Genomic DNA, 27,154 nt, shown 5'->3' with positions numbered 1-27,154 from the left:
AAAGCCTTTTTTCCAAGGCTCCTTAAGGGCTGTTCCACATCTCCACGTGCTGACCTGCAGGATTTTAAGGGAAACCTGCAGCTAAGAGGGAGCCTTAGGGGCCAGCTTCTGCTCACAGTATTCACCCTGAAATATTACACACAGACTTAGGAAAACTTCCATCTGTTTCAAGAGGGTTCAGGGGGGAGGAAGGAGCACAAATGCAGGAATAGGCAGCAAAGGTAACACTGAGAAATGTTTGGACTAACACCTGCCACACCACCTACTAACCAGCCATGATGTGTAGCCATTGCAGCAATTCAAGTTTCATATTAAAGAGAAGGAAAGAATTTCTTCATTGATTCTTGTTTTATTTTGCTGTGAGTAAAAACCTTAAACTGAGACCTTGGTTGCAGTCCTAAGCAACAGAAGGAGCGGTCTCTACTGTAGAGATTTACACTAAATGTGTAAATCCTTGAATCTTTATCTTACAGGCAAAACACAGACTACAGAAAATGATACTTTACAGATAAAATCGGACTTCAATAACCAAGGGAATTACAGTTGCTCAGTCCACTTTGAGATTCAAAACTCAATTGCATGAGTTACATAAAAGTGCGTTATTGTGAATCTAACAACCAACCAGTAAAGATGTGCTTGAATTGAGGTAGATACAAAGATATTTCTTGCCTAAAATCCAGTATTGCACTTGAAAAAATAACAAACAAAACCAACCAGTAATATTACTGTCATGTGATAGCACTGCCTTGAGAGTCAGAATAACTGTATTAAGCCACTAAAATAGGTAAAGTAAACCTCCAGTGCTTTCTGTAATTTAGAATTTAATGAAACAATTAAGACCATTTCTACAAGCCAGAAACTCTCAAAATTAAAACATTAGGCATAGCAGATACCTACAAAGATGTAGAATTTCAGTACCTGATCTACTATTCTGCCTGATCACACACTTGTTCACTCATTTATGATGCCCAGCACAACTGGATTATGCAATTTTGGAGGAGAAGCACAGTAAGAGGTCATTTAAAAAACGAACAAAACCCATACCACTCATATCCCTAAGGAAGATGCTTTCTTTAAATGTGTGGTTGAATCATGTGTTCTCTTTCATACCATAGCTAAATCTTTTGTTTATAAATTGTTGATTTGAAATTCTCCAAATAAAGCTGTGCTTATCTGTACATGTCTGTATTCTGTAAATTGAGTTAACCATAAAGTCTTCAAGTAAAACGTGTAGTAAGGTCTAGTAAGTCACTGCTGTTTGAACCATGCATTTATCCAAGGCACTACATAAAAAACAATCAGTCTAATACATGAAAATCTGAATCTTCTTACAAGATTGACATTTTTTTTCCCTTTTTTCACACCGAGTGACCAAAGGCAGCATACAAAGTATAACAAAGAAGTTCACGAGTCCTGGGTCCTTCATTATAGTCACACTGAACACTGGCCCCTTACATAAGTCACAGACACAAAGCTGTAAAATGTAATAAAAAAATACAATTTTATTGTGTTAGTCTGCATATGTATTGATACAGCTGTTCTGAGAATGCTTCTGAGGAAAATTTTTCCATAAATCTGACCCTCCCAGCTGCTCCCATTGAGTCCTTCAAGAGAGGATCTCTCACGATTTTTTCCATGGCCTCAGAGAATTGTGTTGGCAGAGGATCACATAAAAATCCTGTAACGTTATTCAAGATTGATTCTAAAGGACCACCCGAATTAACTGCTATAACTGGACGTCTCATATACATTGCCTCCAGAGGAACAATGCCAAAGTGTTCGTTACTTGGTGTGTAAAGCACACATACACAGTTATTAAGGAGAGAGACTTTCTGTTCATCTGTGAATGATCTCAAGAAAGTGACATGGTCGCTAACATTAAGCTTAGCTGCAATTCCCCTTAGTTCTTCATAATGCTCCACGTTTTCCAGAACTCGTTTGTCATAGCCACCTGCCATAACCAAGTGAACTTCACTCCACTGATGAGAATCAAGTCTTCCTCGAAGCTCATGCAAAGCTTCAAGAGCCAATGCAAGGTTCTTTTTTCTCTCATACCTATTAATAGATAGAAACAAGAACTTGGTCTTTTTGGGAATCAAGTCAGCTATGTCCACAGGAACCACTGTCTCGAAGCTACTGGTGTTGAGTGATGGATAAAGGACATCTGGATTTATGTGAGACAAGGATTTAAACGTCTCCTTGAATACACTGGCGGTGAATTTGCTGTTCACAACGATACAGTCTGCCATGCCAGTGGTGTACTCTTCCAGCCAGTCCAGCGGCATTCTGTAGAGGCGCTTCAGGAAAGATTCTCTTTTGGTCAGGAGCTGATCAGGAAAGTGACAGTAAAACAAAACCTTCTTCCGTGTTCTGGCCAGCCTAAGTATCGGAATGCAAGCAGACACCTAGCACAAACCAGGACAGAAAGGACAAGACATTTATTATTTGTGGTAGCACTGCTGCAAAGGTTGTCACAGAATCATTAAGGTCGGAAAAGACCTCTAAGACAATCTAGTCCAACCATCAGCCCACCCTCACCATGCCCACTGCCCACGTCCCTCAGTGCCACATCCATGTGGTTCTGGAACACCTCCAGGGATGGTGACCCCACCACCTCCCTGGGCAGCCCTGTGCAACTGCCTCACCGCCCTTTATGAGATGAAATTCTCCCTAATACCCAATCTGAACCTCGGAGCTCCTCCTCCCAAACCAAGCACGCACTCCCATAAGACCCCCAGCCTACGTTCCTTCTCCTCTGGGCAGCACCTCGTCCCCACCAGTCACCTCCGGGGCGTTCCCCCCCGCCCCCGCCCCAGCCCTGCCCCGCAAGATGGCGGCTGCCCGCACCTGGTCGCAGATGAAGGCGTCGGCGTGCTCCCCGCTGAGCAGGAGGACGTAGAGCGCCACGAAGGCCATTCGCAGCGCGGCGCACACCGCGTGCCCGCGGCCCCACAGGCTGCGAGGCAGCCAGGCCCCGGCGCAGCGCACCGCCAGCCGCCGCGTCTCGGCGAAGCAGCGCCCGGGGTCGTAGTGCGCCGTCCACACCTGCACCCGGCAGCCCCGGGCCTGCAGAGCCAGCGCCGCGTCCACCACCAGCCGCTCCGCGCCGCCCAGCCCCAGGTCCGGGTGCAGGAATAGCACGGACGGGCCGCTCGTCTCCTCCTCCTCCTCCCGCTCCGCCATGGCGCCGAGCGGCAGCGCGCACGCGCCGCCAACAGGCTCTAGGGCCACGTCAGCCTGTCCTGCCGGGCCGCCCCTCCACCTCCCCTACCGGGCTGCCCTGATACTGCCGGGCGGCTCGTCTCATGCCTTCTCGGTGCTGACACCCCAGCCTGGCCATCTGCGGGGACGAAGACTCCATGTGAAGGGGTCTCGTTAGGAAAGAGGCCCTACAGCGGGCGGAGAGGAGAGAAAGGAGGCAGGCGTTGCCTCAGGCATCGTCGGGGACAGCCCCGGGGACCTGAGGGCGGGGGGCGGAGCCTCGAGCGGGCGGGGCGCCATTGCTGGTAGGGACGTGGCTGTGGGGAGCCGTGTCTGCCGGCTGACTGATCGACTGTAAGCAGCGCCGCCGCGATGGTGAGGTTCCGCGCTCCTGTGCTCCTGCTTCCAGTCTGGGGAGCTCCCTGCTCTGCGGTTCTTCCCCTCGCTTCCCTCCTTGCATCCGTTTCTCCCTAACCCCGCTTCTCTCCTTCCCCCGCAGCCCGGGCCGAGCCCCAGCGCTACCAACGTCGGTACGTCCGGCCGCTCCCCCAGCAAGGCCGTGGCTCCCCGTGCCGCCGGCTCCACCGTCCGGCAGAGGTAGGTGCTGCGGCAGCTCCGGGGCTCGGCGCTGCGTTGCCCTATACGGTGTTCTGGGGCGACTGCCGGAGCGACGCGGTGGGAGGGCTGGGCCGTGCCCCGCTGCGGACGTGTGCGTGCCCAGGTTGATGTGGTTGTCCCGTATATTCGGTTTGTTGGGCGCTCTGTGCTGGAAGCTGATTGAGAGCTAACGGGTTGTGGCGTCTGCTTTGTTCTGTTGCCCCCTAAAGGAAGAACGCCAGCTGTGGGACGAGGAGTGCGGGCCGTGCCACGTCCACAGGCACTGGTGGGATGTGGCGGTTCTACACTGAGGACTCCCCAGGGCTCAAAGTGTAAGTCGGGTGTATGAGCGTGGGGTGATGGATTTTTCAGCCGTTTGGTTGTTCAGTTTTTGAGTTGAGAGTTCAGTGCTGTGGTCTGCAGGGGAAGGTATGGTGAGTTGATGACTGGTGAGGTGCGTTCAGCAGCCAATCTGATATTTAATCTTCCTACCTGGAGGAAGGTACCAACCTTTACAGCTGTGAAATTGGAAAGGTTGCTTGTCACAGTGAATTTAGGCATCAGAAATAGTTGTGTAGTTCTGACATAAGTTGTTTTCTCTTACTGTTAAACTTTTGTCTTTCCCTACTAATTGGTGTGTTGTGGTATTTCACGCTTTCTTGAAAACATCACACTACAGATTTGCTATGTTTACACAGTCTCAGGTGTTCTTATTTAAGACAACAACAAAGCTTATTTCAGGAAAGCTTTCCAACTAACTAACTAACTTTCCTGTACCTTGTTTATCTCTATTACTATGAGGGAAACATTCCCAGGTTGTGATCAGACATCTGGTGGTAGCTTATCTTCACAGCAAGAGGGGCGCTGTGCTTTTTAGTCCTGGGCCAGTGTAAGTCAGATCAATTTCCCAAACTCCCCTAGCAATCTAATGCATGGGTAGCTAAGGCAGAAGCAGTGTTTCAGCTACCAGGTGCATGTGCAAAGTCATACCCTCAGGTGCGAGCTAATGCTTTCTGTAGAGTTCACAGCCTCCAATGTTTTGTTATTGGGCTGAAGAGAGCCAATGTTCTCAGAGATGCCTTTGATTATGCTTATTGTTTTTTTTTTCTTTCTAGAATCAGTAAATATTTTATTTTGGAGTTCCTTTAGTGTACAACTGTATGTATGAACGATTGGAGAAGGGCTCATGATACTCTGGGTTGTGATTATTCCAAGAACAACCATTCCTCTGAAGTTGCCTTGTGTGTTCTCTTTTTCATATGCGCTTAACAGTTTTTAACAAACTTCCTGCAGACTGTCTAAGTGCTCTTCTGCTACTGCAGAGTTATAGAAGGAAGCAAGGCAGAGACAATGGAAAGAAAATGAGCAGTAGTGGTGTTTTAGAGCATGTTTGTGTTGATAGGTAAGGCAGGTGTTTTCTGTGTTATATGGCCTACCAAAAGCCAATTAAAAACGGAGAAGAAAATAGACGTTCTTCTGATAGGTAGAACTTCTAAAATGTAACAGTGATGTAAGCTGTCAGATTTACCAGCTTCAGCACGTTCCTTTGGGAATCCTTTAGTTGTTGAGTGGTCAGCTTTAGATGGTGCATTGTTCTTATCTTTGATGCACACAGGTCTGTAGGCAGATTTTCCCATTTACTTGTAAACCAGTGGCTCTGAATTTTAAGGTTTTAGAACAATGAAAGTATCCTTTACAAGCTAGCGTGGGTAGCTGCATGGCTAGGCTTTTAATAAGTTGATTTTAGAGATTGCTTGCAAATGAGCTGTAAGATTTCCTAAACCGTGGCTTGGGAGCAGCTTCCGTCCTGCCAAGCTTTTTGTTTTCTGTACTGATTTCCCATTGCTATGATCTGTCCCATTCAGTACGCTTAAAAATGAAAATGGGTTATAGATGGGTTGCAGTTGCCTCAGTTAAATGCTTCAGAAGAATTTGTGATCGCTCTTGCTTAAAGTAGTATAAATCTAAGCCTGGGGTATCTTCTGGGGTTGGGGTTGGAAGACCACTCTTTCTCATCTAGTTCAAAATAAGAGCTCTTTATTATCAGGAGGGATTATTTCATGCTATCCATGATCAGTATAACTCCACTGTAGATCAAATGTTTTATATTGTGTGTAATGATACCTGTGATGCTTCAAGGTTTTGGCATCTGTTCTCAGCATCAGAAATAATAAACAAGGCAGTTTGTTTTGGCTCAGGGAAGTACGTCTTCTTCTAAAATGCAGGATGTTATAAACTATCATTAAAAGCAATGCTCGCAGAAGGAGCTGAGGGAAATCTGAGAAGAAGATAGGATTATATTTGAATGAGCATTTTGTGCTTTGAAAGAACGAGTGAAGCTGAACTTGCTTTGCTTGCTATGGCACCCGTACCGGTGGTTCCTCTATCTCGTCTTAAACTTGATTACTTGAAGAGCTATAGGCAGTGTTTGTGGTGGAACCATGGTGACATGAAATTGGACTTAAAGTATGGTATGCAGTCCCATGAAAGGTGCATCTGAGAATGCACAACTCCAGATTTCTAGAGGTGCTTAAGCCAGATTTAGTATTTAAGTGTCTGTGATGAGCTAAGAAGATCCAGATGTACAAAGGAGTACTGGGGGCTGCTTACTCGGTTTCTGTGTGTGCAGTCTATTTTGCATGTTATGTGATTGGTTTTTATATCCAGTGTGGTTTACATCTGCCTGCAGGATTCTTCATACTCAGGACCGCTAAGTGTGATCAATAGTGACTGAGACTTGGAATTCAATAGCAGAGGACAATTTGGGTCTGTTAGAAAAATGTGTTAGTGAGCTTTTCCATTTTAGTCAAATTTGAGGGGTTTTTTACTCTGTATTCAAGTAATATTTGCCTGCTTCTAAGTGGTAAACAGAAGGGTAATTTGTCAGGTGTGACTGTGTAAGAGAAGTCAGTGTTTTTCCCAACGTAATGTTATACGTCTGACGTATAGTTGGGTGAAGTAAGTGGTGCAAAGCAGCTTTGAGAGAACAGTAGGTAGTGTGATGTGAGAAGGGGAGAAAGCGAACATGCATGTTAAATTGCTCACTTTGGGTAATGAGTCAATGATGGACTTTGACATTCCGTATATCTTGTAAGACCAAAAGCACAGCAGGCTCCATCTCCCTCACTGCTGCCGTTGCCTTTGAATGAAATAAAACCTTTGGGGGGGAAAAAAAGGCAACCAATGTGGCTTTTACACCAGAATTTGAGTAGCCGCTAGAGGACTCTGTTGTTTCTGGTATCTTCCTACATCTCTGCTCGGGCAGCTTAGTAGTAAATACAGATAATCATTTTCTGCAGATTGGTTTCACAGCCATGACTAATAATGAACCATGAATGACTGCTTAAATAAGTGGAAGTTGTTAATGTGACGTGATTTAAAGTTTTACATATCGTAATTGTTATGTAACCATCCCTTAAAGCAGAGCGGCAGCAGCTTTTTTGTTAATGAAAGGTGACTGTCTCATTTCTGTGTGTTTTGTGGTATTACTATGGGAATGGAAAAAGAATTTTCTCTTACAATTGCGTATGAACTGATGAGTTTGCTTGGCTGGTATTGACCGGCCTTTGGACAAAGCAGATCTTTTTTGGCTTTGTGTTAATGTATTTTTTTTTCCTTTATTTTTAGTGGGCCTGTTCCAGTTTTGGTCATGAGTCTCCTTTTTATTGCTTCTGTATTTATGCTGCACATCTGGGGTAAATACACTCGTTCATAGACTCAGCTGCCAACTTAAAGCATACATCTTGGACCAAAAATATGGTGGATCCTGGTTGTTCTTGGAGAGAGACTGGAGAAGCTTCCTGTCACCTATTGAAGTCCTACCAACTTTGGCTGTAATACAGAATGAGCTTCTCAGTTTTCTATGTGGGCAGGTTTTAAAGTCTGTAATGGGTCATTGCATCTGTACGTTTAGAATACAGGTATTGCAATAAAATTTGTATATGGAAATTGAAATAGTCTTAATGTTTTTTCCTCTTACTCCAACCCATAACTAAAGTGCTGTATTTATGGTTTCTATATATCACTGTCTCTGATTAAATGCTATTTGACAGCTGAAACCAGTTTTTTATACTGCAAATTGCTGTATAACTTCATACCAAAAAAATCCCTCAGTGAATGAGGAAGGCAACGTAGGGTGCATAAACATGTGATGCTAACAAATGTACTGTTAAAACAAAGTTGAGGTACGTGAACTTTGTTGGTTGTATTCTTCTATTAACTCTAGAAAAACAGATGGTTTTATTTCCTAACTGTAAGTTAAGCCACTCAATACTGATTATACTAAAAGTGTAAAGTTTGCTTGTTTTTCAAACTGCACTTAAGGAAAGGCATAAACATATTCTGATTTAAAAGGAGTAACTGCGTGGATGTCAAAGAGGTGTTTCTTTTGTAGGCCTGGGCTCTTTTGGAGAGACTTAAGTTGCAAAATGGAGTGGGAGGGCTGGGAAAGCAATGGCTGCTTTTTAAGTAACAGGACATGGAAACAGCTGAGGTACGGTTAAGTGGCTCTTCATGCTCTGTTTTCCTTGTGGGTGTTGTTTTTAGTTTTCCTTGTGGATGGTCAGGCAGCTCTTTTTTTTTTTAAGTGTAAGTGACATATTGGTGTGTTGTTTCTTGTTGCTGATATGGTCTTGAGATTCAGATAACGGAATCCGGCCTTTCCATGCAGTTGGATGGAATTATTTTAGCCTGTTACTTGTATTATGATTTCTCTTTGAATATCAGCTCATACTACAAAAGCAATAGTCTTGCTTATACAGCTTTGGTAAGTGTTAACTGCTGACAAGTTGTGGAATCAGCTTCTATTACCCCTACCCACTTATAAAGATAAAACAGTTCTTAAAGTAGGACTAATTCTGAAATGAAGAAATGGTTTAAGAGTAAGGAATGCGGCCTTATGTCTGTGAGGATAGCTTTTGCACTGTGCTTAAGTCAACATGTACTAGAAATGTACAAAGAAAGATGACTGAGAACAGAAACTGAAGTTTCCTTACTGAATGTAGTGGTAGAAGAGTTTTGTTTTAGGGGGAGTGGGAGTCAAGGAACAGGGAATTCTGATAACTAAAAGACGGTGGTATCAGAATGCAACAGTATGGTGGAAACTGCAATACATTGTGTGTCAAAAGGGGAAGTTCCACAGATTGCTTACCACTATGCATATGGATGGGAAGTGAAAACAAGATGAAATATGGGAGTTGTCTTACTTCAAAAGACAAAGGTAAGGAATTCTTGTTTAAATGCTTTGCCTAGCAAGAAAATAGCATTTGTACGGCCACTGATTTTATGCTAAGGCAAGAAGGAAAATGCTTTTAAAGAAAAAGCAAACGCAACAGAACAGTCTCCATCTCCCTCATTGCTGCCATTGTCTTTGAATGAAATAAAATCTCTGGGGTGGGAAAAGAACAAGAACAGCCAATATGGAGTATAAAAAAAAAGGGGGGGGGGGGGGGATGGGGCAGGTTATGCTGCTGGCTTGGTTTGTGGTACTTTAAGGGAGAGGAATAATGGACTCATCAGATACATCGAGGGAAAGAAATAATGGATAATATCTATGTAGGTAACCTCTGCTTTTCTCTACTTAATTATATCGTCAAGGTATAATTGTCTTTTAAACACTTACGGTCCTTAAAGGTTGTTTTGCCACATCGGTTCTATTTAAAGCCTTCAGTGTTTTTGCTTACGTGGTATCTTGGTCTTCAGATCAGCTGTGAACTTGGAAGAAGAAAAGGGGTATGGAGCAGAGGATTATTGCTGTATAACCCTGCATTTTGTTCAGCTGGGCACAGAAATGTTGACTGCTTCAACAGTGCTGTCCTTTAGTGTTCTGTTTCTTAGACTGACCTCTTAGACTGACTTGTCTTGTAGGTGTTTACATATGCTGTTAAGGAGTCTAGTGTCCTTAGTTCTGCACAGACTACTTCCCTCCCCTTTTGGCATTATATTTTGGAAGTGTGAGCTTTACTATGGTGTTTAAAAAAAAAAAGCCTGCTTTAATTCATTAAATAAAATTTATACCTGGTTGGATGCATTTAGCTGGAACATTGATAGCACTGCTTGATGTTCCTTGTACATCATAAAGACAGATTTTGCTGTACATTTTCAGTTCGTGATCACTTTAATGCTTAGCATGAAAGTGTTAGATATGTCATGCCCGGATACTTGGGCATGAGCTGCAGTGGATTATTACAATCAGTATTTATCAAGGATTTGACTTCCCAGCAGGGCAGATTGCCAAGACCTACCAGAATATTGGTTAATAATGAACATGAAATTCTGTTTAGCCTGGATGATTAAATTATGGCTGTGCTGGTAAACAGCAGCTTATCTGTAATACAGGAAACGAGAGTGTCTTTTAGTAATAAGTGGAAAAAGACGAAAGAATAATTATTTGCAAAGCTTCTTGCCAGACAACAAGAAGTTAGTAAGACTGTGAATTTGGTCCCTAATATTGTATGATTGAAATAAAAACATGACTGAGTTGAGTTTGAAGTCATAAATATCCTCGTAGTCTACTTCAGTTCTGCTGGAGGAGCTACGTCCGCAGAGATCTTTACTTTGTCTCCTTAGCAGTACAGATAGGTTCAAGAAATCTATGAGGACTTCTGTCTCTGTAGGAGATATGATAAAGTACCAGAACTTCTTATTCTCAACTTCTAAAAACAATATTTGCAACCTCAGACTTTATTTCTCAAGCAGTAAGAAAGGATTTTATAAGGAAGTAGAGCTTATGTGGCTCTGGATACATGGATGTGTCTGTGCCACATAAGCCTGCCTTCCCTCCCTGAGCAGTAGTGCTGTATGTGAGACATATGCAGTGAAATTTAACTTGAGTAGAAGCTGAAAGATGCTCTTGATGGTTCTCTGAACTAGATACCTTGTAGAAGGAGACTGTTGGAGTTCCCCTAAGCATTCTAGCTTGTTACTTAGTGAAAAGCAGAAGAGGCTTCTTAAATTCATTTATGTTAGGAAAAGCTTTAGTCTTTGCGCTGGCACCTTCCTGCCCTGAGGTTCAATGCTACAGGCTGTCGATCTGTGGGGATATGGGCTTCATTAGTTCAGATGTTGCAGAAGAACCTCCTTTTTGTGGTCTGTGCAGAAGCCAGCTGTGCTGCCCAAAAAACATTTTTCCTCTAGGCTACACCATTTACCAGTACCCAGTCAGTCACGCACAGGACAGAGGTTGTGAACTGTCTTCTGTTATCATGTTGGGATAAATACTGTGTCTCTGATGGTCACTTCAAACATTTCTGGTTCTTGAAGGGGACAAAGGGAAGGGCAGGTTTTAAGTAGGAAGTTTTTAGGAGGAAGTTTTTCCCGTAGAGGGTGGTGACGATGCACTGGAACAGGTTGCCCAAGGAGGTTGTGGATGCCCCGTCCCTGGAGAGGCATTCAAGGCCAGGCTGGATGTGGCTCTGGGCAGCCTGGTCTGGTGGTTGGCGACCCTGCACATAGCAGGGGGGTTGAAACTCAGTGATCACTGTGGTCCTTTTCAACCCAGGCCATTCTATGATTCTAAGTACAGGTGTCATTTTGCAAAGACTGTCTACTGTATACGCTGCTTCTTACAGCAGAAGGGTTTTTTTCTATCACATCAGACTCTGAATTTACCCTCCAAGAAGAAATAGTTAGCTCTTTTCAATGTTTCATATATCTCCAGCTGTTTCTTAGGATCTCTGAGGCTATCATTACATACTGTAAGCTGTGCTCAGTACTGTTTTGCTATAAGTTATCATGCTTTTACTACAGACACATATATACATATCTGTAAAGAGGCATGCATGTATATGGTTGCTCTGTCTGCTTAGAAATGCAGAAGGATGAGTCTCTGAAAATGTAAGATTTCATATCCTTATTAGACTGTGCTGTGGCAGCAGTGTGAGAAGCAAATGGAACAGCTTGTGTTCTTTTCCTCAGCTGTGCTGGCTAGAGATGAGTGGATGCTATATTGAGATCACGTGGTGAGGGCTAAATGATTTTTATAAATATATTAATGGCTTCCAGGAGGAGTTTTGCAGAAAATTGTATTTTTTTTTTTCTGGAAGAGAAAGATATACTGCTTTTTCCTTCAAAGACTAAGTTGTTACGCTTCCAACATTGATAGCATGGCTGCGCTGACAACTTTATAATAGCTGTTTATATACTGTGTTGTATAGAGGGCTATATTTTGTAGCCTTGGCATTGTTAGTAAAATATTAAGAACATTAATTATTTTTAATTTGGAGCGTGTCTTATCAGGAGGGATTGTCTGCCTTTTACCTTTTATTGAGGGAAAGTTGCGTCTTATTTATGAATTCTGCTTTCGATTTCAGAAGCCACTTAAAAGAAAGGCAAAGCAAGAACAGATACAAAGTTATTGAGTTATACCTAATTCCTGACTTGTCTGTGACCTTCTCTTCTTAATACTGTATTCTAGTAATCCCTTATCCTCTGGAGATTGCCAATTATAATCCATAGCACAATTCAGTAGGATAATGCTCTGATAGAGGAGCATGGCAGGTGGTAGTGAACAGAAAACTCATTCTCCTTGTGAGGAAATCCCAGTTCAAATGGGTGACAGATCTCTTGTGATCCATTTGTTGTATTGGCCTGCAGGTTGCAAGTAATGGTTCATGCTTCATATTTTGAAGGATTTTTAACAATTCCACCTTGAAGTAAGTGACCAACTACAAATGGAATTATTTGAAATAACACTTCCATTTTATGAAATGGAGCTAAGCAAAACTTCTCATGCACAGAGGTGTTTGGTTTCATTTGGTTAACGTTAAGACACACTTACTGTCTTATTCAAGTCAAATTAAAACAATGTACTTCTTCCAAAAGATTGCCTTTTTAATGTCATTCTTTTTTAGATGTTTGGAGCACTACAAAGATCAGGAAGAACGTCACGTTTGGTCGAAGTTGCATGCTCTGGGCAGACTGTAAGGGTTCGTGTTACCTGTGATCATCCCCAGCTTACTGTAGGGATGGGATGGCCATGTGTGGAGAGGATGGGCATTGTAGCCATGGATCAGTGTGCAAGCATCCCTCTGGGTCGAAGGGAGAGCGTGTCAAAGGACTGAAGCACTTTATCTCCCGTTCTTCAACTTGATTGATTGCCCTCCTGTAGCTGTTCCCTCGGCATTCCAAAAGGACAGTTAGAAGGTGTTTGTTTCCCTAGAAAAAAGTATTCAAGTCAACAGCTAATGAACTTCTTTATGAATAACATTTTCATGTTCAGCAGTGTTAGCTTTTCATGTCTCTAGTACATTCTCAATAAATAGGCATGAAATGATAACGGCAGTTAGGCACAACTTATAATAAATGGTAGGTTGAAACGAAATAAGCTACATCTTCCCCCCACGCAAGGGAAAATAAAGCCACCTTCCTTGTAAATAACAAAGTTAGCATTCAGGAGGATCTGCTGCTATTACATTCGTGGTATTTTCAGAAGGTAATCCATGGACGAAAAACATGAAATTGAATATTAGAAGTACATCTAAAAATAAGATACTCTCTAAAATCATAATTTTAAAAAATATTTCAGAAATCTTTTACGAAGATACTTTGCTCTTGGTTGAAGTGAAAGCCAAGTTGATTGCCAAGCATCAACGTTTTCTGTGAACTGAAGATTCAAATTGTAGTCAGCATTTAACACTAGCTAATTATGTCAATGTAAAGGAAAATTGGAAATACAAGTAGAGGTCAAAGTGGATTCAGGGAAGTCACTTGTCCAGCTCCTTGCTTACTGCCTGGCAGGCATCAGAAGTTAATCAGGTCCTTGGCCAATTGCACTTAGAAAGATTCCAAGGTTGGAGATTCCAGTTTCCCTGGGTACCTGTTCCTATGCTTAGCTGCTTTTGTGGTAACACCTTCTTCTGTCTGATCAGAAGTTTCCTTGTTTGACCTTGCAGTGGTTGCCCATCATCCTTCTGGTGTGTGTTGCTGAGAAGAATCTGGTTCCATCTTCTCTGATAGGTGAGGAAACCAAGTAGGTTGCCCCTTAGCCCTCATGCTCCAGTCCCCTGTCTGCAGTCTAGATGGTCCCCTCCTGGACTCTCCAGTTTATTACTATTTCTTTTGTACTGGGCTCAACACTGGATGCAGTATTCCAAATGAGTGTCAAATAAAGGGGGTGTCTTTTATGTTAGTTCCCTTCACACCTTGACTGTATATCTTACCATATGGTTAGCCTTCATCATTGCAGGGACGTACTGTTGTTTTTTGTTCCACTTATCCACTGGAATATCCAGACCCTTCTGTGCAGAGTTGCTCTCTGAACAGTCAGTCCATGTCTTGGAGCAACACCAGGCACTAGTCAAGATGCAGGACGTTAAGTAAGGACATTTGTCTTTGCTGAATGTTTCTCCAAATTGCTAGGATCCCTCAGTTGGAAGTGCTATTTTCCAGCCTAGCTAACGCTTGTTGCAGGTTGGTGTCTCCGCGAGCTTGCTGAAAATGCAGATAATGAGACCAACTGCGTTCCTGCCAGGGAGCACGTGGATTAGTCTACATCGCTGCAAGTTCACATTAAGCTGTCCTGTGTTTGACCATCTTCAAAAACAAAACAACAACAAACCTAGTCTTGTCTGCAAGGCTGCCATATAGAGACCGAATTTGATGTAAGAGCACACTTTAGCCCCATGCTCTATTTTACATGGAGGATACAAGGGAAAACTCAGATGTGCTTGAGAGGCTTCCAAGTGCCTTCCCAAAATTCACTCGGCACTGTTCCCAGGCCTTCTGCTTGTTCATTTTTCACTTACCACCTGTGCATTCAGATTTATCTGCTGGCTTATAAAGTTCTTTTTATATGAAGTTCTTGTTTCCCAATAGCCTCACCATTTCTTTCAGTTGTAGGTCTGACACAGACCATCACAGAACATCTCTATGACATGTATGAGGTGGCCAGAGCATCATTTAAAAACTCATTTCTGATACAACTTCAGCAATTAGTGTTTCCTTTTCTGAATTTCCTCTCTGCATTCCCAGCAATCCCTATTGTAGGAAGAAAACTTTTACATACGTACATACTTGCCCTTCGTTCCTTCTTTCTGTGAACTAATTCCCTGAAGAAAAAAGAACTGTAGGTATGCAAATATCACCATTGTATGCAGATGCTTCTTTGCCTGAAATAAAGGCTTAAGCCTCTAGGCATTACCCCCAGGCACGGGAAGCTGATATCTCTGTATCCAAGTACTGAGTCTGGTGGACAGCTCCTCTCTCTTTTGTCTCTGTAGATAGATTTTTTTTTTAGGTTTACCTATTTACCAGTGCTGCTGCTCTCTGTCTGGATGCTCTCTAGGAGGCTTGTTGTTTGTTGAGATGAAAATCCTGGTTCTTTCTCATGGGATCCTTCACTCATCTAGAGTCTCAGCGTCGGGTGGTCTTCTCCCCGTTCTCAAGCAAACAGGATGCTAAAAACTTTGAGGAAGAACCCTGCCTTTAATCCCAGGTGGGTGCCTGTGCTGAGTTGCACAGCCAGATGCAATGAATTGACTGAAGAACTGATGTTTTCCAGAGAGATAAGGTACAGGCATCTGGGTGTTTATACCCAGTTCACCTTTGCCATATAGACATCAAAGTTCAGAGGCAGCAGCTAGCACAGTGCTGTGAAATCCACTTGCTTTGCTCTCACAGGCATTGCATCGTAAAAGCCATTCCTAAATGGATGAAACTCCAATCTAAGATACTAGGAACTTCCCATGTCTTGTTTGAGAAATTATACTGGCATAAGTGCAGTAGCTAGCTATCTGTGTGTGTAAAAAGACACCTTTTATCAGTGAGGTTGCAGGTGTAGTGATGCCAAGCTTAGTAAAATCTGTAGCTGATTCATAGGCTAAGTAAATATGTCTGTACTTTGGGAGTATGGTACTGCTGTGACAGTGTAGTGCCTCGCCCCTACAATGCGTGAGTGTGAGGAAATGAAGTAAATTTATATCTTGAAAGACCATCTAATGATTATATTTTGTTGAGAAGTGCTGTGAAACAATTGTACTAATACTTCATAGTCTGCTTTCCCACTGTCTGCTGTTAGACAGTGGCTCTCAGAACACTGGAAGTTTGGAAGAAGATTGTTTCTGATACTGATAATTCATAGATCAAATGACTGAGAATCTTTGCTATTAAAAATTGGCATAAATTCCCTTGGCAGCATCCTGTCGTACCATGTCTTAATGAAGTACCCAGCTGTGAAGAAGCTGCAAAGGCAGAATGCAGTGATAGGGGGACAGCGCTGCAGGGTCAGGCATTTCAGGTGGAATAAACCTTTGAAAAGTGTATGTATACAGATACATATATGTACATTTAAAGGAAAATCCTGTAAGAATTTTGTATCAGCATACAGTGACAATAAAATTACGTAGTTACTGTAAAATTGGGAACAATCAGAGCTTTGATACCATATGACCTTCAATAAAACACCAGTTTTGGAGTGGACAGTGAGTATTTGCTTTTGTTTGTGGAGTCATACTTGATATTATTTGAGTAATAAAAGACCTAACTCCAGTGGCTGAGGTCAGGTAGTTGTCTGAGTCTGTTTATGCCAAATGGAGTGTTCAGTCCAGTCTTGATTCTGTTCCCCAGCTGGTCACAAATTACCTGACAGAAAAGGCTGTTGGAGAGAACTGGGAAGGATTTCTGTGCCTTTATACTGTGGTGGAAGCTGTGTAAAAGAGCTGAGCAGGAGTGCTCTTTCTTTTAGGTGTGTCTGTGCAAGACTCTCACACATTTGTGAAATGTGAACATTCACTGCTTAAAAGAATGGCTGAAATGAACTCAGCTTCAAATGTTTAAACATACTTACACGCAATTGTTAATGGTATTCCTGCAGCCCTAATGAGCAATTAAAAGTACACGCAGAAATTAATCTCTCAGACTTGAGATGAATGCAAAAATTCCTCCAGTTATGCCCATAGACTTGGTCATATGGAAACTCTGCAAGAGAGGTTCCTTAGTGGGTTGCTGCTGTGAACCATTTTTATGGTTCTTTATCTAATCTCCCATATACTAGGAGGAGCTCTGACAAATTTCTTCTTTGTGGATCAAGCAGAGATTTGATAAGGGAATACTCGATCCTGCCGTTTAGAAGTTTTGGCCAAAGTAATCCCATGGCTTCTTTTCTACTTTAGACAATCATAAGGCTTTTCCTTTCTCTCTGATGCTCTTTCTAGCTTCAATTTCTGTTTAGTGGGTGATGCATGGTTCTTGTATAGCTCAAGTTTGAGAATGGGTTATAGTCTGTTAAAAAACTGACTTGGTCTTGACATGTGGTTGTATTTGGTACTGCATAGGCACTATCTCCTTTTGCATGTGGAAAAGGGCAGTCAGGATCACAGACAGCCCTGTCCAGGTCTTGATTTTTTTTGCTGTGTGAGGAAGCTGCTTACATCTGAGCAATGCCAGTGTTTTGCATCAGCTTTTATTTCCATGCTTGAGTGCCACTTCCATTCTCTTCCTGTTTGTGCCCATCTGTTTCCAGAAAGCACTATTGAGCTGTCTGCTGAGAGGATCTGTAGGGTTCCTGCCTTTTCCAGGAAAAATACAGCTCAGGATGATGTTGGGTAGGTCCTACACTGTCAGGCTTGCCTGGGACCTTAGGGAATATGTTTCTTTGTAGCATTTATGAAGAACAAATGGTACTTGTCTCAAGTAAGGCTTGCCAAGCTGGGACAAATTTTGTATGTATGCTTGCTCTGAAGTTTGTAATATTCTGGCATGGAAGCAGTGTGAAAACTGTTTCCTAAGGTCACAGCTATTCCTTCACATAATGCATACCTGACATTAAAGTATAAAACTGATCTAATAAGAGCTAGCTCATGCACAAGCCACCAGTCTGAGGAAATACACAACAGGGGCAAAAAGTGTCAGTTTATAGCAGATGCTGTGTGCAACTTTGAGCCTCTTCAATACAGGAAAGACAGTGATAAATGGGACAATCCAGCAGAGGTGGTCAGGGCCTCAGACACTTGGTTTATGAGGAGAGGTTGAGGGAACTGGGCTTGTGTAGTGTGGAGAAGGGTAGGCTTAATATTGGCCTTCCAGCACCTACATGGATGTCATGACGAAGTTGAACACAGGCTTTTCACAGTTATGCACGGCAGAAGGACATGCGTTAATGGGCATAAAACTGAAACAAGAAAGACTGGATATAAGGAGAAGCCTTTTCACCACGAGGACATTCAACCATTTGGAACAGGTTGTCCAAAACACTGTGCAGTCTTCTCATATGTTTTAAAGACCTTGAGGATAAATGCTTGGGAAGCCTGGTCTGATCTTGCAGGTGACTCACCTTTAAGCTGGAGGCAGCAAGAGGTTGTACTTAATGACCTTTCAAGATCTTTTCCAGCCTGGATTTATCCTATGAATCATAGAATAGAATCATAGAATGGCCAGGGTTGAAAAGGACCACAATGATCATCGAGTTTCAACACCCCTGCTATGTGTAGGGTTGCCAACTGCTAGACCAGGCTGCCCAGAGCCACATCCAGCCTGGCCTTGAATGCCTCCAGGGATGGGGCATCCACAGTCTCCTTGGGCAACCTGTTCCAGTGCGTCACCACCCTCTGTGTGAAAAACGTCTTCCTAATATCCAACCTAAACCTTCCCTGTCCCAGTTTAAAACCATTTCCCCTTGTCCTATCACTATCCACCCTCATAAGCAGTCATTCCCCTTCCTGTTTATACACTCCCTTCAAGTATTGGAAGGCCACAGTGATGTCTCCCCAGAGCCTTCTCTTCTCCAAGCTAAACAAGCTCAGTTCCCTCAGCCTTTCTCCATAGTAGAGGTGCTTCAGCCCTCTGATAATCTTAGTGGCCCTCCTCTGGACCTGTTCCAAGTGTTCTACGTCTTTCTTGTGCTGGGGGCCCCAGGCCTGGATGCAGTACTCAAATGAGTACAACAATCTATGATTGTTGTTGGCCCTTTCTGAAACTGACTTGAATGTCTACATTCTCTAAAACTTGGGATAGATATTGTATGCTGTTGCACAGCAGTTGAGGTAAAAAGTTCTCAGTAAGCAGAATGTCAATAAAAGCCTTCTTGAGATTATCAAAGGTCTTCAAGAGTTGTGGAGAGAAAGAAAGTTCTCAGTTTTATCTGTGAGTTTATTCTGTCTTTGGGACTGAATTTTTTGATTTTGGACTGAGTAGAAATGGTTCCATAATATTAGCCAAGAATTCAGTAAGCACTCCAAATAAATAAATCACTTGTCTGCAGGAATCATCAAAGCTGTACGTGCTACTCCATCTGGTGGGGAAATCAATAACAACTTCCACTGTTTAAAGGTGCAGATATTTCTTAATCACAGAGGCAGGGTTTTGATTTGTTTTGTTTTTCAAGCTATTTTGCATCTGTCAGCAAGTGTCCTTGTTTTTGCAATTCTTTCACAGACAAGAAATCTTAACTCGGGAATTTTGTTTTTTGTACATTTCTGCACCTACAGTAACTATTTTCCCCCTTTTTCACAATGAGTAGCCCAAATCAATATCGATGATGGGCTGCAAACGGAAGACACAGTCCTGAAAAATTGGACCTCCTCTTCTCTATACATTGTGAACTCAGAATGTGAGTATCCCAGATTAGTTAAAATTTCCAGAGAAAATCTAAGAAGTTAGTCATTTTTTATCCAGAGTTGCATTCTGTTTGTAGAGGTCGTCCCTCTGTAATCTCTCTCTACACAGCATCATCAACTGGAAGCTTCTTCACCAGATTGCTGAATGAATTTATATAGACTAAAATGGGAATGATGGTGCTTACAGCGTCTGAAAATAACATGAAGTATGTTAGGTTGGAATTTAAATCTTGTGGATTTTTGAGAAATAATAGGAATATTTTCTTTCTATAAGTAACTGAACTTCACAGCAAATGAAGGAGTAAAAGCCTAACTAAGAGTTATATGGACTTTGTAAATGCTTATTTCCTTTGTCAAGCAGTCGATGCAGTGATTTGGTTAGAACAGTTGTTACATTTCAGAAGTTGTACTGAGAGAGCTTAGCTTGGTAGCAAGTCTGTGAAGTGTCTGTGCTGGTGTTCAGTGGAGGACAAGCCACACCAATATTAAAAGGGGATATTGTATGCCATTCATAGACTGTTTCCTGTGAGGCCAAAATGCAATTCCTACGATTCAGATTGCGCTTCGTCTGCGTGAAGGACAGATTTAGACCCACCAGGGAAAGAAAAGCTGTGAAGAAGAGGAGGAGGGCTAACAGCTTACTTCTTGGCTGTTAACATTGAATAATTAAACAGTAACAGCCAAAAGGAAAGCTGTTGTTTTCCTAGTCCAAATACCCAACCAGGAATAAAACATTAAGCAGCTATACAAATGATTTCTTTCATTTTCCTTTCATTCAACAAACAAGTGAAGTTAAACAATATATACTTTGGATACATGGAATATAAACGCATTTTGTATATCCTGAAGCATCATTTCTGGAATTTGAGCTTTGCGTGTTGCAGGTAAATTAACCTTACTTAGTGTGCTCAGTTTTTTTCCCTAAAGTTCATTTGGCATTTGTAAAAAAAGTAAGGCTAATCAGAATACTAAAGCTTTAGGTCATGAATACCTTATGGTAAAGAACCCGTTGAAGTGCTTGTGTGTGCAACAACTTACCTGTTTGGTTTTTTCCAATGTATTGTATTTGATTAAAAAATACTATTATTTGTATTTAGTAACCTTGTCCTCCTTCTGGAAAGTGAGTCATTAGCCTGTGCTTCTACTGATGGAGGGTCTTAGGGTGTTGTGGCATTTAACTCTGGCCCCTGCACCTTCTGTGGTCCTCTCACAGCAGCTGAACTTCCAAGAAGTTCTCAGCCTGCAGCTTAAGCTTCCAGACAGGAGAATGAAGAAGGTTGTTTTACTGGTAGTTTGTTTGTTAAACAGGGATTGTAAAAATTACAGTGAAACAGAGGCACCACATTCATGATTTCAGACTACAACCTATACCCATTCACACGTTTTATGCTGTGAGAAAATTCAGAAGAGAAAAAAAAAATAAACCAAAGAGAAAAAAAAGAAAAAGAGGAAAAAAAAAAGAAAAAAAAAAGACACGAAATGAGGGAGAGAGAGCACTCAGAATTCAGTATATCTGACAGAAGAAATACCCCCCAGAGCCAGAAAATTGTCATCGAGTAGCAGTGATATCAGTCTCAAACTCCTTCCAGCTTTGGATCATGAGGCCCATCAGCAGAGCTCCCCGTACACAGCAGCCCTTCACAGTCACTCGTCAATCAAGCAACTCTGAAAATAAAGACCACATGTCATCAAGTTTGCAGAGTTCTTCCCTTTCTGTTTATGCTGCTCTTGCAAGAACTGCCAGATCGCTTATGTAGCTGCACCAGCTTTCTGTCCTCAGAGAGGCAGGCGATTTTCTTTTCCTGCAGGTCTTTTGAATCTTGTGTGAAAATAAAATGTTGTTTTATGACAGTTTCTCACTGTACAGGACACAGGCCCAAAGCTGTGGTAAAAAACCTTGCTAACACTTTCGTGGTAGGGCTAATAGCATGTCAGTACTCGGTCCTTTGCCCACACTCCATGTAGTTTACTTAGATGTAGTCAGAGGTTCCCATGCCCAAGTAATACTGGAATATCAGACATACGACATAACAGCCCTATTTCGGTGAATTGCCACTTATGTGTAACTCATGCCCATTCAGACTCAACCTACATGTTCAGAGGAGCCATAATTAGTGATCACTCCTTGTAGTAATCAGCACTCTTTTCTCTAGCAGAGCTGCAATAACAAGAAAAAAGGTTGAAATTCATATTAAAAACATTCCAAAAATTAGCAGTACTTCTGTTGGCAGTTTTCCCAGTACACCATATGTCGACCTTTTCTGGTCAATGTAAAAACCACAAACAGTTGAGGGATTAGTGTTTCACCTCAGATGTATCACCCCGTGCTTTGCATTCTCACTGATGCTACCCTGCTATCTTTTACAAGTGACTTCAGGCTCCCTTCATGTGATGTTTTGCTCAAGGCTGTTTCCAATGTGTTTTCACACAGAAGCGAACACAGGCTCACAAAACGTAGCTTGCTTGCTCTCCCAAACCAGGATTTTATTCATTTGTATGCACGCCAGTTCCACTTGTGTTGCTTGTCCAGTCTTACATTGTTCTTTGCATGGCTTTTTTGGTGTTTCCAGGTTTCTTCCCAGTTTGATTATCAGAGGAGTAGCCCCTTTCCCTTCCATACCTGTGTTTTCACTCTCTTATCCCCACAGGTTGCATTTCTGAACGTTCTTCACCCTCCTGGCCCATGAGAGTAACGTGAAGCCTGCTCTATGCTCCATACACTGAAGATGGAGGCTGTGTATATTTTTACCATTCTCCCATAACATTAATTCTTTATATCCAGTATGAATTATTGGCAGATTAACAGCAATCTGGAAAAGCAGATGGTGCTTTCCAGACCTCCCTCCTCCTTCCCTGTCATGGTTGAAAGGAAGCTAACATTAATACAGCCCCAGCCTTCAGTTAGAGCACAGGCCTACTCAGTGTGTCAGGCTGCCAGATCGTTACATACAGCTTTAATCATACGCATATTTCCTTTATCTCCTGTATATATAGAGAAATCTTCAATATATATCAGTATTTCTATACTGTACCAATATTTCTAGCTACAGTTACATAAATGAATATAAACCTACCATGTAACTGCATTCATATATAATCACATAATTATATGTCAGTTGTGGTCCTAAATATACAGAGATGTGTTCTTAGAAATGTGTATATATGTATGTGCACACATGATACATCAAAGGTATTTATCTATTCTTGCTAAATCCATTGGGCATCAATACTGACGTGCTTCCCTGTGGAAACTCTGAAACTCAGGTCTGATTGAAAGTTGTTAGCATGGCTTGGAATCGCAAACATCTGCCAACTACTAATTAATCACAGACATCTCCCCTGTCTAGAAACAAACCCTTGTATCACTTTCTACACACAATTGTACAGTGTCCTGCCTTTATGCTTGCATCATATTTGGCACTGTTTTGGCCTATCTCTTCTGGGGCAGCTTTCCTCAAAGATCTCATGTCAATAAAATTCATCAAGCTAGTTGTACGTGTGCCTTTTCCTGCACTGGCACTACTATTTGGCACCATTTGTATTCATAACAAGGGATAAGATCTAGTTTGGATGTGCACCAATACACCTCAAGCTCTTCCATCAGGGTTCTTCCAGGAAAATACTCATTTTTTAGCAATTCTTAAATTCCATAGGAGATGAAGCTAGTATGAAACTCAGAAGTGGTTAGTACGTAATATATGTACATGAATGTACATACAGAGGCTTCAATCTGAGACAAACAACTTCTTCTTGGTGGATGGTTTCCCTTTTTCTTCAGTAGTCTACTTTTGACCATCTTTCTGTCCTTCAGTCCACATTTCATCAAGTGAGAGGTAGGGAAATTGTTTCTTGTTTATTCTTTGTCCTGTCATGCACTACTGGACAGCACTGTTTCTTGTGTTACCTCTAAGAAGGCTTTTGATACAATACTTTTCAAGACAGATAAGATCCCACAGAACTGGAGGTTAATGAGCCCTTGGTGCTGCCTTAAATTCTGCAGTCACCATTTATAACAGTGATGCTATGAGCTTTCTGAAAGAAGAGTGTTTAGCTGGTCACAGCTACCCTACCTTGAATGGCAAGAGGCCATGTCTGATGAGGTAGGTGGTTCTGATGTGGCTTACCAGGCCGCAGAGAGTTCCTGTGGTGATGCAACTGGAGAAATGTCCTCTTGGCTCTCTCTCGGGGCGATTTCAGTGAAGCTGGGTGTTGAACAGGCATCAGTGTATGTACAGAAAGGCTGGTGGCAAGTGCTGCAAGAGAATCTCGACAAAGTTGTGGTGTTTTGTGAGATTTTGTTGTGCTTGCCTTTGGTTTCTCTGTTTCCTTTGTGACACGTTGGATGTTGGTTAATTAACAAGCGTACTTCTGACAAATCTTGAAAAAGAACTGTTTCCCCCCAGCCATGACCAAGTGCCATCTCATCTGACATCAAGTGGATTGAACGTTAAGTTTACCAAGAGAATTTGAAGCCCCACAATGGAAAGCAAGATTTGTTTATTACTACTGGCGTCAAGTCTCTTTTCAGACTGTTTCATGCTCATCATATAAACATCCCGCTGCATTTACCCAGCTATATACTTATACTCCAAAAGGAGTAGCATATGGTGTGAAAACCAGATGCCCCTGCCCACATAAAAGCTCTATACATTTGTTTGAATGTAATCAGGAAACAGTCACGATCTTCTTCCCACTCTCAGAGGAGTCAGCTGAACGCAGTGAGACCTTGTTCAGCTCCTGGAGACGGCTGGTATTGCCTCGGCTCCTGCGGGGGTGGTGGGGGACGAGACACGGGTATGTTTCACCATGCTCCTCTGAACTTTCCAGCCTGTCTGCATTAATTCTCTCTGCCGATGACTCTTCGCCTTCAAAGGCTGTGTGGAGGTGCAGCTCCATGTTCTCCTTGGACCTGCCATGTGGGGGCAGAATAGCTCCACCTAGGAAGAGGAGCTGCAGCTCCTCTCTCCACAGGAACAGGTAGTCCACCGAGCAAGTCTGTAGGATAAACTTTAGTTCCCTAGATGCCCCTTGGATTCAGAAGGGTCACACCAGGCTTGTGTTGTCCTTCTTTGCTGTTGCACGTTTGCAATAGCTGATTCTGTGCTCTTAGAATCACAGAATCACAGAATAGAGCAAACAAATAAAATAGAGTTGATAAAATAATCATAGAATCATAGAATACCCCAAGTTGGAAGGGACCCATGGTGATCATCTAATCCATCTCCTGGCTCCACACAGCACCACTCACACTTCAAATCCTATGTCTGAGTGATGTCCAGATGCTCCTTGAACTCTGGCAGCTTGGGGCCCACTGCCCTGGGCAGCCTGTTCCATGACCACTGCATTCTGGTGAAGAACCTTTTACTAACCCCTAACTTGACCCTCCCCTCCTGCAGCTCCATGCAGTTCCCTCAGGTCCTGTTGCTGTCAACAGAGACTTGCTGGATCTCCGGGGCTAGACCCAAGAGGTAGGAAGCCCACAAGCATGAGAAAGTTCATACTTTCTTCTGCATCTGTATCATTAAGCAAGCCAAATGCAGCCCCAAATATTTAGTGAAGATCAGAATAAGCCAACAGTACATGTGACTACTTTGTGCTGGAAGCATCGTTGTAATGACTTGGTCAGCTGTGTGGCCACTGGGAATTCCATATACATGGCATGTAGAAGGGTCTCCACATATGGACCTTGCAGTGTATGGATCTCTGCATCCCATGTGTACTAAAGCTGTAAGAAGTATCATATGCATGGCTTACAAGTAGGATCAATATTATTCTAATATTCTACTTTTTTCAAGAATTTTACGCATGGACAGTAAGTCTTTAAAGGCACTTGGGTATTTTTAGTGATGCTATTCTGAAAGACTTCCTGTAGAAAATGCAAATACTATTTTAAAAAGTCTTCTACAGCTCTAAGTTGTATGAGTCACTAAAAAGTGGTTTCTGTCTTCTTTTTTAGATTTAAAAAAGAGTTTCTTCTTTCAGTAGATTCTCATTTTGTTGTTCCAGAAAAACTGACAGGTTGTTCTCTCAGTTGAACTGTTGTCCAGGTATTGTTATTGTTTTTCTTAAGGATATCAGATGATACAGGTGATGAGTAGACGGCACCATTTTGTACTGGGCTTTGACTGTCATTTCTGTCTTGTTGGCAAAGCCCTGTTTAGTTCGTGCCAGGTGATTATATTTTTGTTGCGTGAGAGATGTCACTAAAAGCCAGATTTCAAGTGAAGAATCTTTGTGATGTTTTATAAAAAATGAAGCAAAATGGGGTGAGGGTGAGGACCGCTCCCCCCAACTTTCACCTTTGAATGATCTTTCTTCTTAACTGAGTAGCAGTATATTTCTGGTAACACTTGAATTTCAGTCCTCTGTATCCTGTTCTGGAAAAACCTCCTACAGAAATCTGTGAAAACTGTTAAAAATACATATTTTTTTCCAAAATCTTCAAGAAATAGTACAGAACCTTTAAAAAAATCAAAGTTAAATTCAATTCCTTAAATCTTGATGGAAGAGATCTTATTATCTTCAACATCATTGTATGGAGGACGAAGCTGTAAGGGTAAGGCTTTGCTGAGTGATTGAAGAAGGCAAATTAATGACAGCACTTGAAATTACCTGTAATTATCACTGACACAGGGTCAGCATCATTGCAGTGACAGTCTCACAGAGAGTTGACTCTCACTGGTTCAGGATTTATACAAAACTGCAAAACAAGATGTGACCTCCACATTCAGTGTTAAAGTATCTCTGGAGTATTTAAGCATCTTGAACTCAAAATCTACTGTCTAGCTGCTTTCATTTTTTGAAAAGCAGTAAAATTCTGGAGGAAGGGGTCCCAAGCGCTTTTCTGGTCAAAATCACCTCTCCTTCCCTTTTCATATTTACTCAGACCTTTCCCTTCACTGTCACCATCAAACAAAGCCTCTTCGGCAGTTATAACAACTGCTTATATGGAAAAGTAATAATAGGAAAGCATTTAATGAATTTTAAGCTGACATTAATGTAATTTAGCAGCTGGAAACAAGGAGAAGAGCCAGCACTGTGAGACCTGCCAGCTCTCTATGGATCATCAGTGGTCAATGGAGCACAGATTTCAGAACTGCTCTCCAGGGTATGTTGGCAATTTTTCTTTTCTCCAGCTACATTCCTGATTTCAATTAAATCAGACTGAAGTACTCTTTCTGACATAGCTGAGACCTTCCAATAAATGCTCTTGGCTTCATTTCTCCCCAGACGCTGTCCTTCCTCGCAGTTCTTTGCTAAGCAAGTGAGGAAGATACCACCTGAAAAGCAGAGATGTTCTTTTTAAAGAGACTGGCATCAAAATTTGTCCTGAGAAAACGGGAGAAAAACAACTGCTTTGATTACGTAGCAATAATTCCCCTATGCCTGGGCAACTTCCCCAAATCTTTCTTTTGTTCTTCCACTGTTACCATTTCAGCATTAGGTTTTCTGTCTTCACTTCTGGTTGTTTTTTTTTTTTTCTTCTACTTTTTCTGGAACTAAAAAGGACTTTCCAACATAAAGTCACTCATCAAACTTTACAGCTGAAGTTTTCAGTTTGCAGGGAGCAAGAATACCTTGAAGTTCTTTTCTCTCTATTTTCCACTAGTGAACAGATTGTTAACATATTGACCCAAAGCCTTTGAGGCATTATAAAGCCTTTTATAACTGCCTACAATTAAGAATATATGGTTTCTTTTGAAGAAGGCTTGCAACAGGTGTCTTAACTTTCTGCTCTTTGCTTCCTTCCTCTAAGTTCAATGAAAAATATGCAGTTTAACACCATTTATAAAGATCACCCGTGTTTC

The 27,154-nt window shown here is 42.1% G+C and overlaps 2 protein-coding genes and 1 long non-coding RNA gene across 3 annotated transcripts; 2 read left to right on the top strand and 1 right to left on the bottom strand.

The window, feature by feature from the left end:
• Positions 1-1,482: 1,482 nt before the first annotated feature.
• Positions 1,483-3,199, bottom strand: ALG2 (ALG2, alpha-1,3/1,6-mannosyltransferase). The gene is made up of 2 exons (XM_003640790.6): positions 2,848-3,199; positions 1,483-2,405 (listed from the first exon to the last, which is right to left on the bottom strand). The coding sequence occupies exons 1-2, from the start codon at positions 3,181-3,183 to the stop codon at positions 1,503-1,505; spliced, it is 1,239 nt and encodes a 412-aa protein (XP_003640838.3). The 5' UTR covers positions 3,184-3,199; the 3' UTR covers positions 1,483-1,502.
• Positions 3,200-3,483: 284 nt separating this feature from the next.
• SEC61B (Sec61 translocon beta subunit) lies at positions 3,484-7,752 on the top strand. Its single transcript, NM_001302159.2, has 4 exons — positions 3,484-3,576; positions 3,701-3,798; positions 4,029-4,130; positions 7,426-7,752. The coding sequence occupies exons 1-4, from the start codon at positions 3,574-3,576 to the stop codon at positions 7,511-7,513; spliced, it is 291 nt and encodes a 96-aa protein (NP_001289088.1). The 5' UTR covers positions 3,484-3,573; the 3' UTR covers positions 7,514-7,752.
• A 3,502-nt stretch (positions 7,753-11,254) lies between these two features.
• On the top strand, positions 11,255-20,438 carry LOC121110096. Its single transcript, XR_005857908.2, has 2 exons — positions 11,255-15,229; positions 15,929-20,438. It is a non-coding gene; the product is annotated as an uncharacterized LOC121110096 (long non-coding RNA).
• Positions 20,439-27,154: the final 6,716 nt, after the last annotated feature.

The sequence above is a fragment of the Gallus gallus genome, chromosome 2, assembly GCF_016699485.2.
Source record: "Gallus gallus isolate bGalGal1 chromosome 2, bGalGal1.mat.broiler.GRCg7b, whole genome shotgun sequence".
Classification (NCBI taxonomy): Eukaryota; Metazoa; Chordata; class Aves; order Galliformes; family Phasianidae; genus Gallus; species Gallus gallus.
The sequence above is the reverse complement of the archived record's forward strand: the minus strand, read 5'-3'. Positions and strand labels throughout refer to the sequence as shown.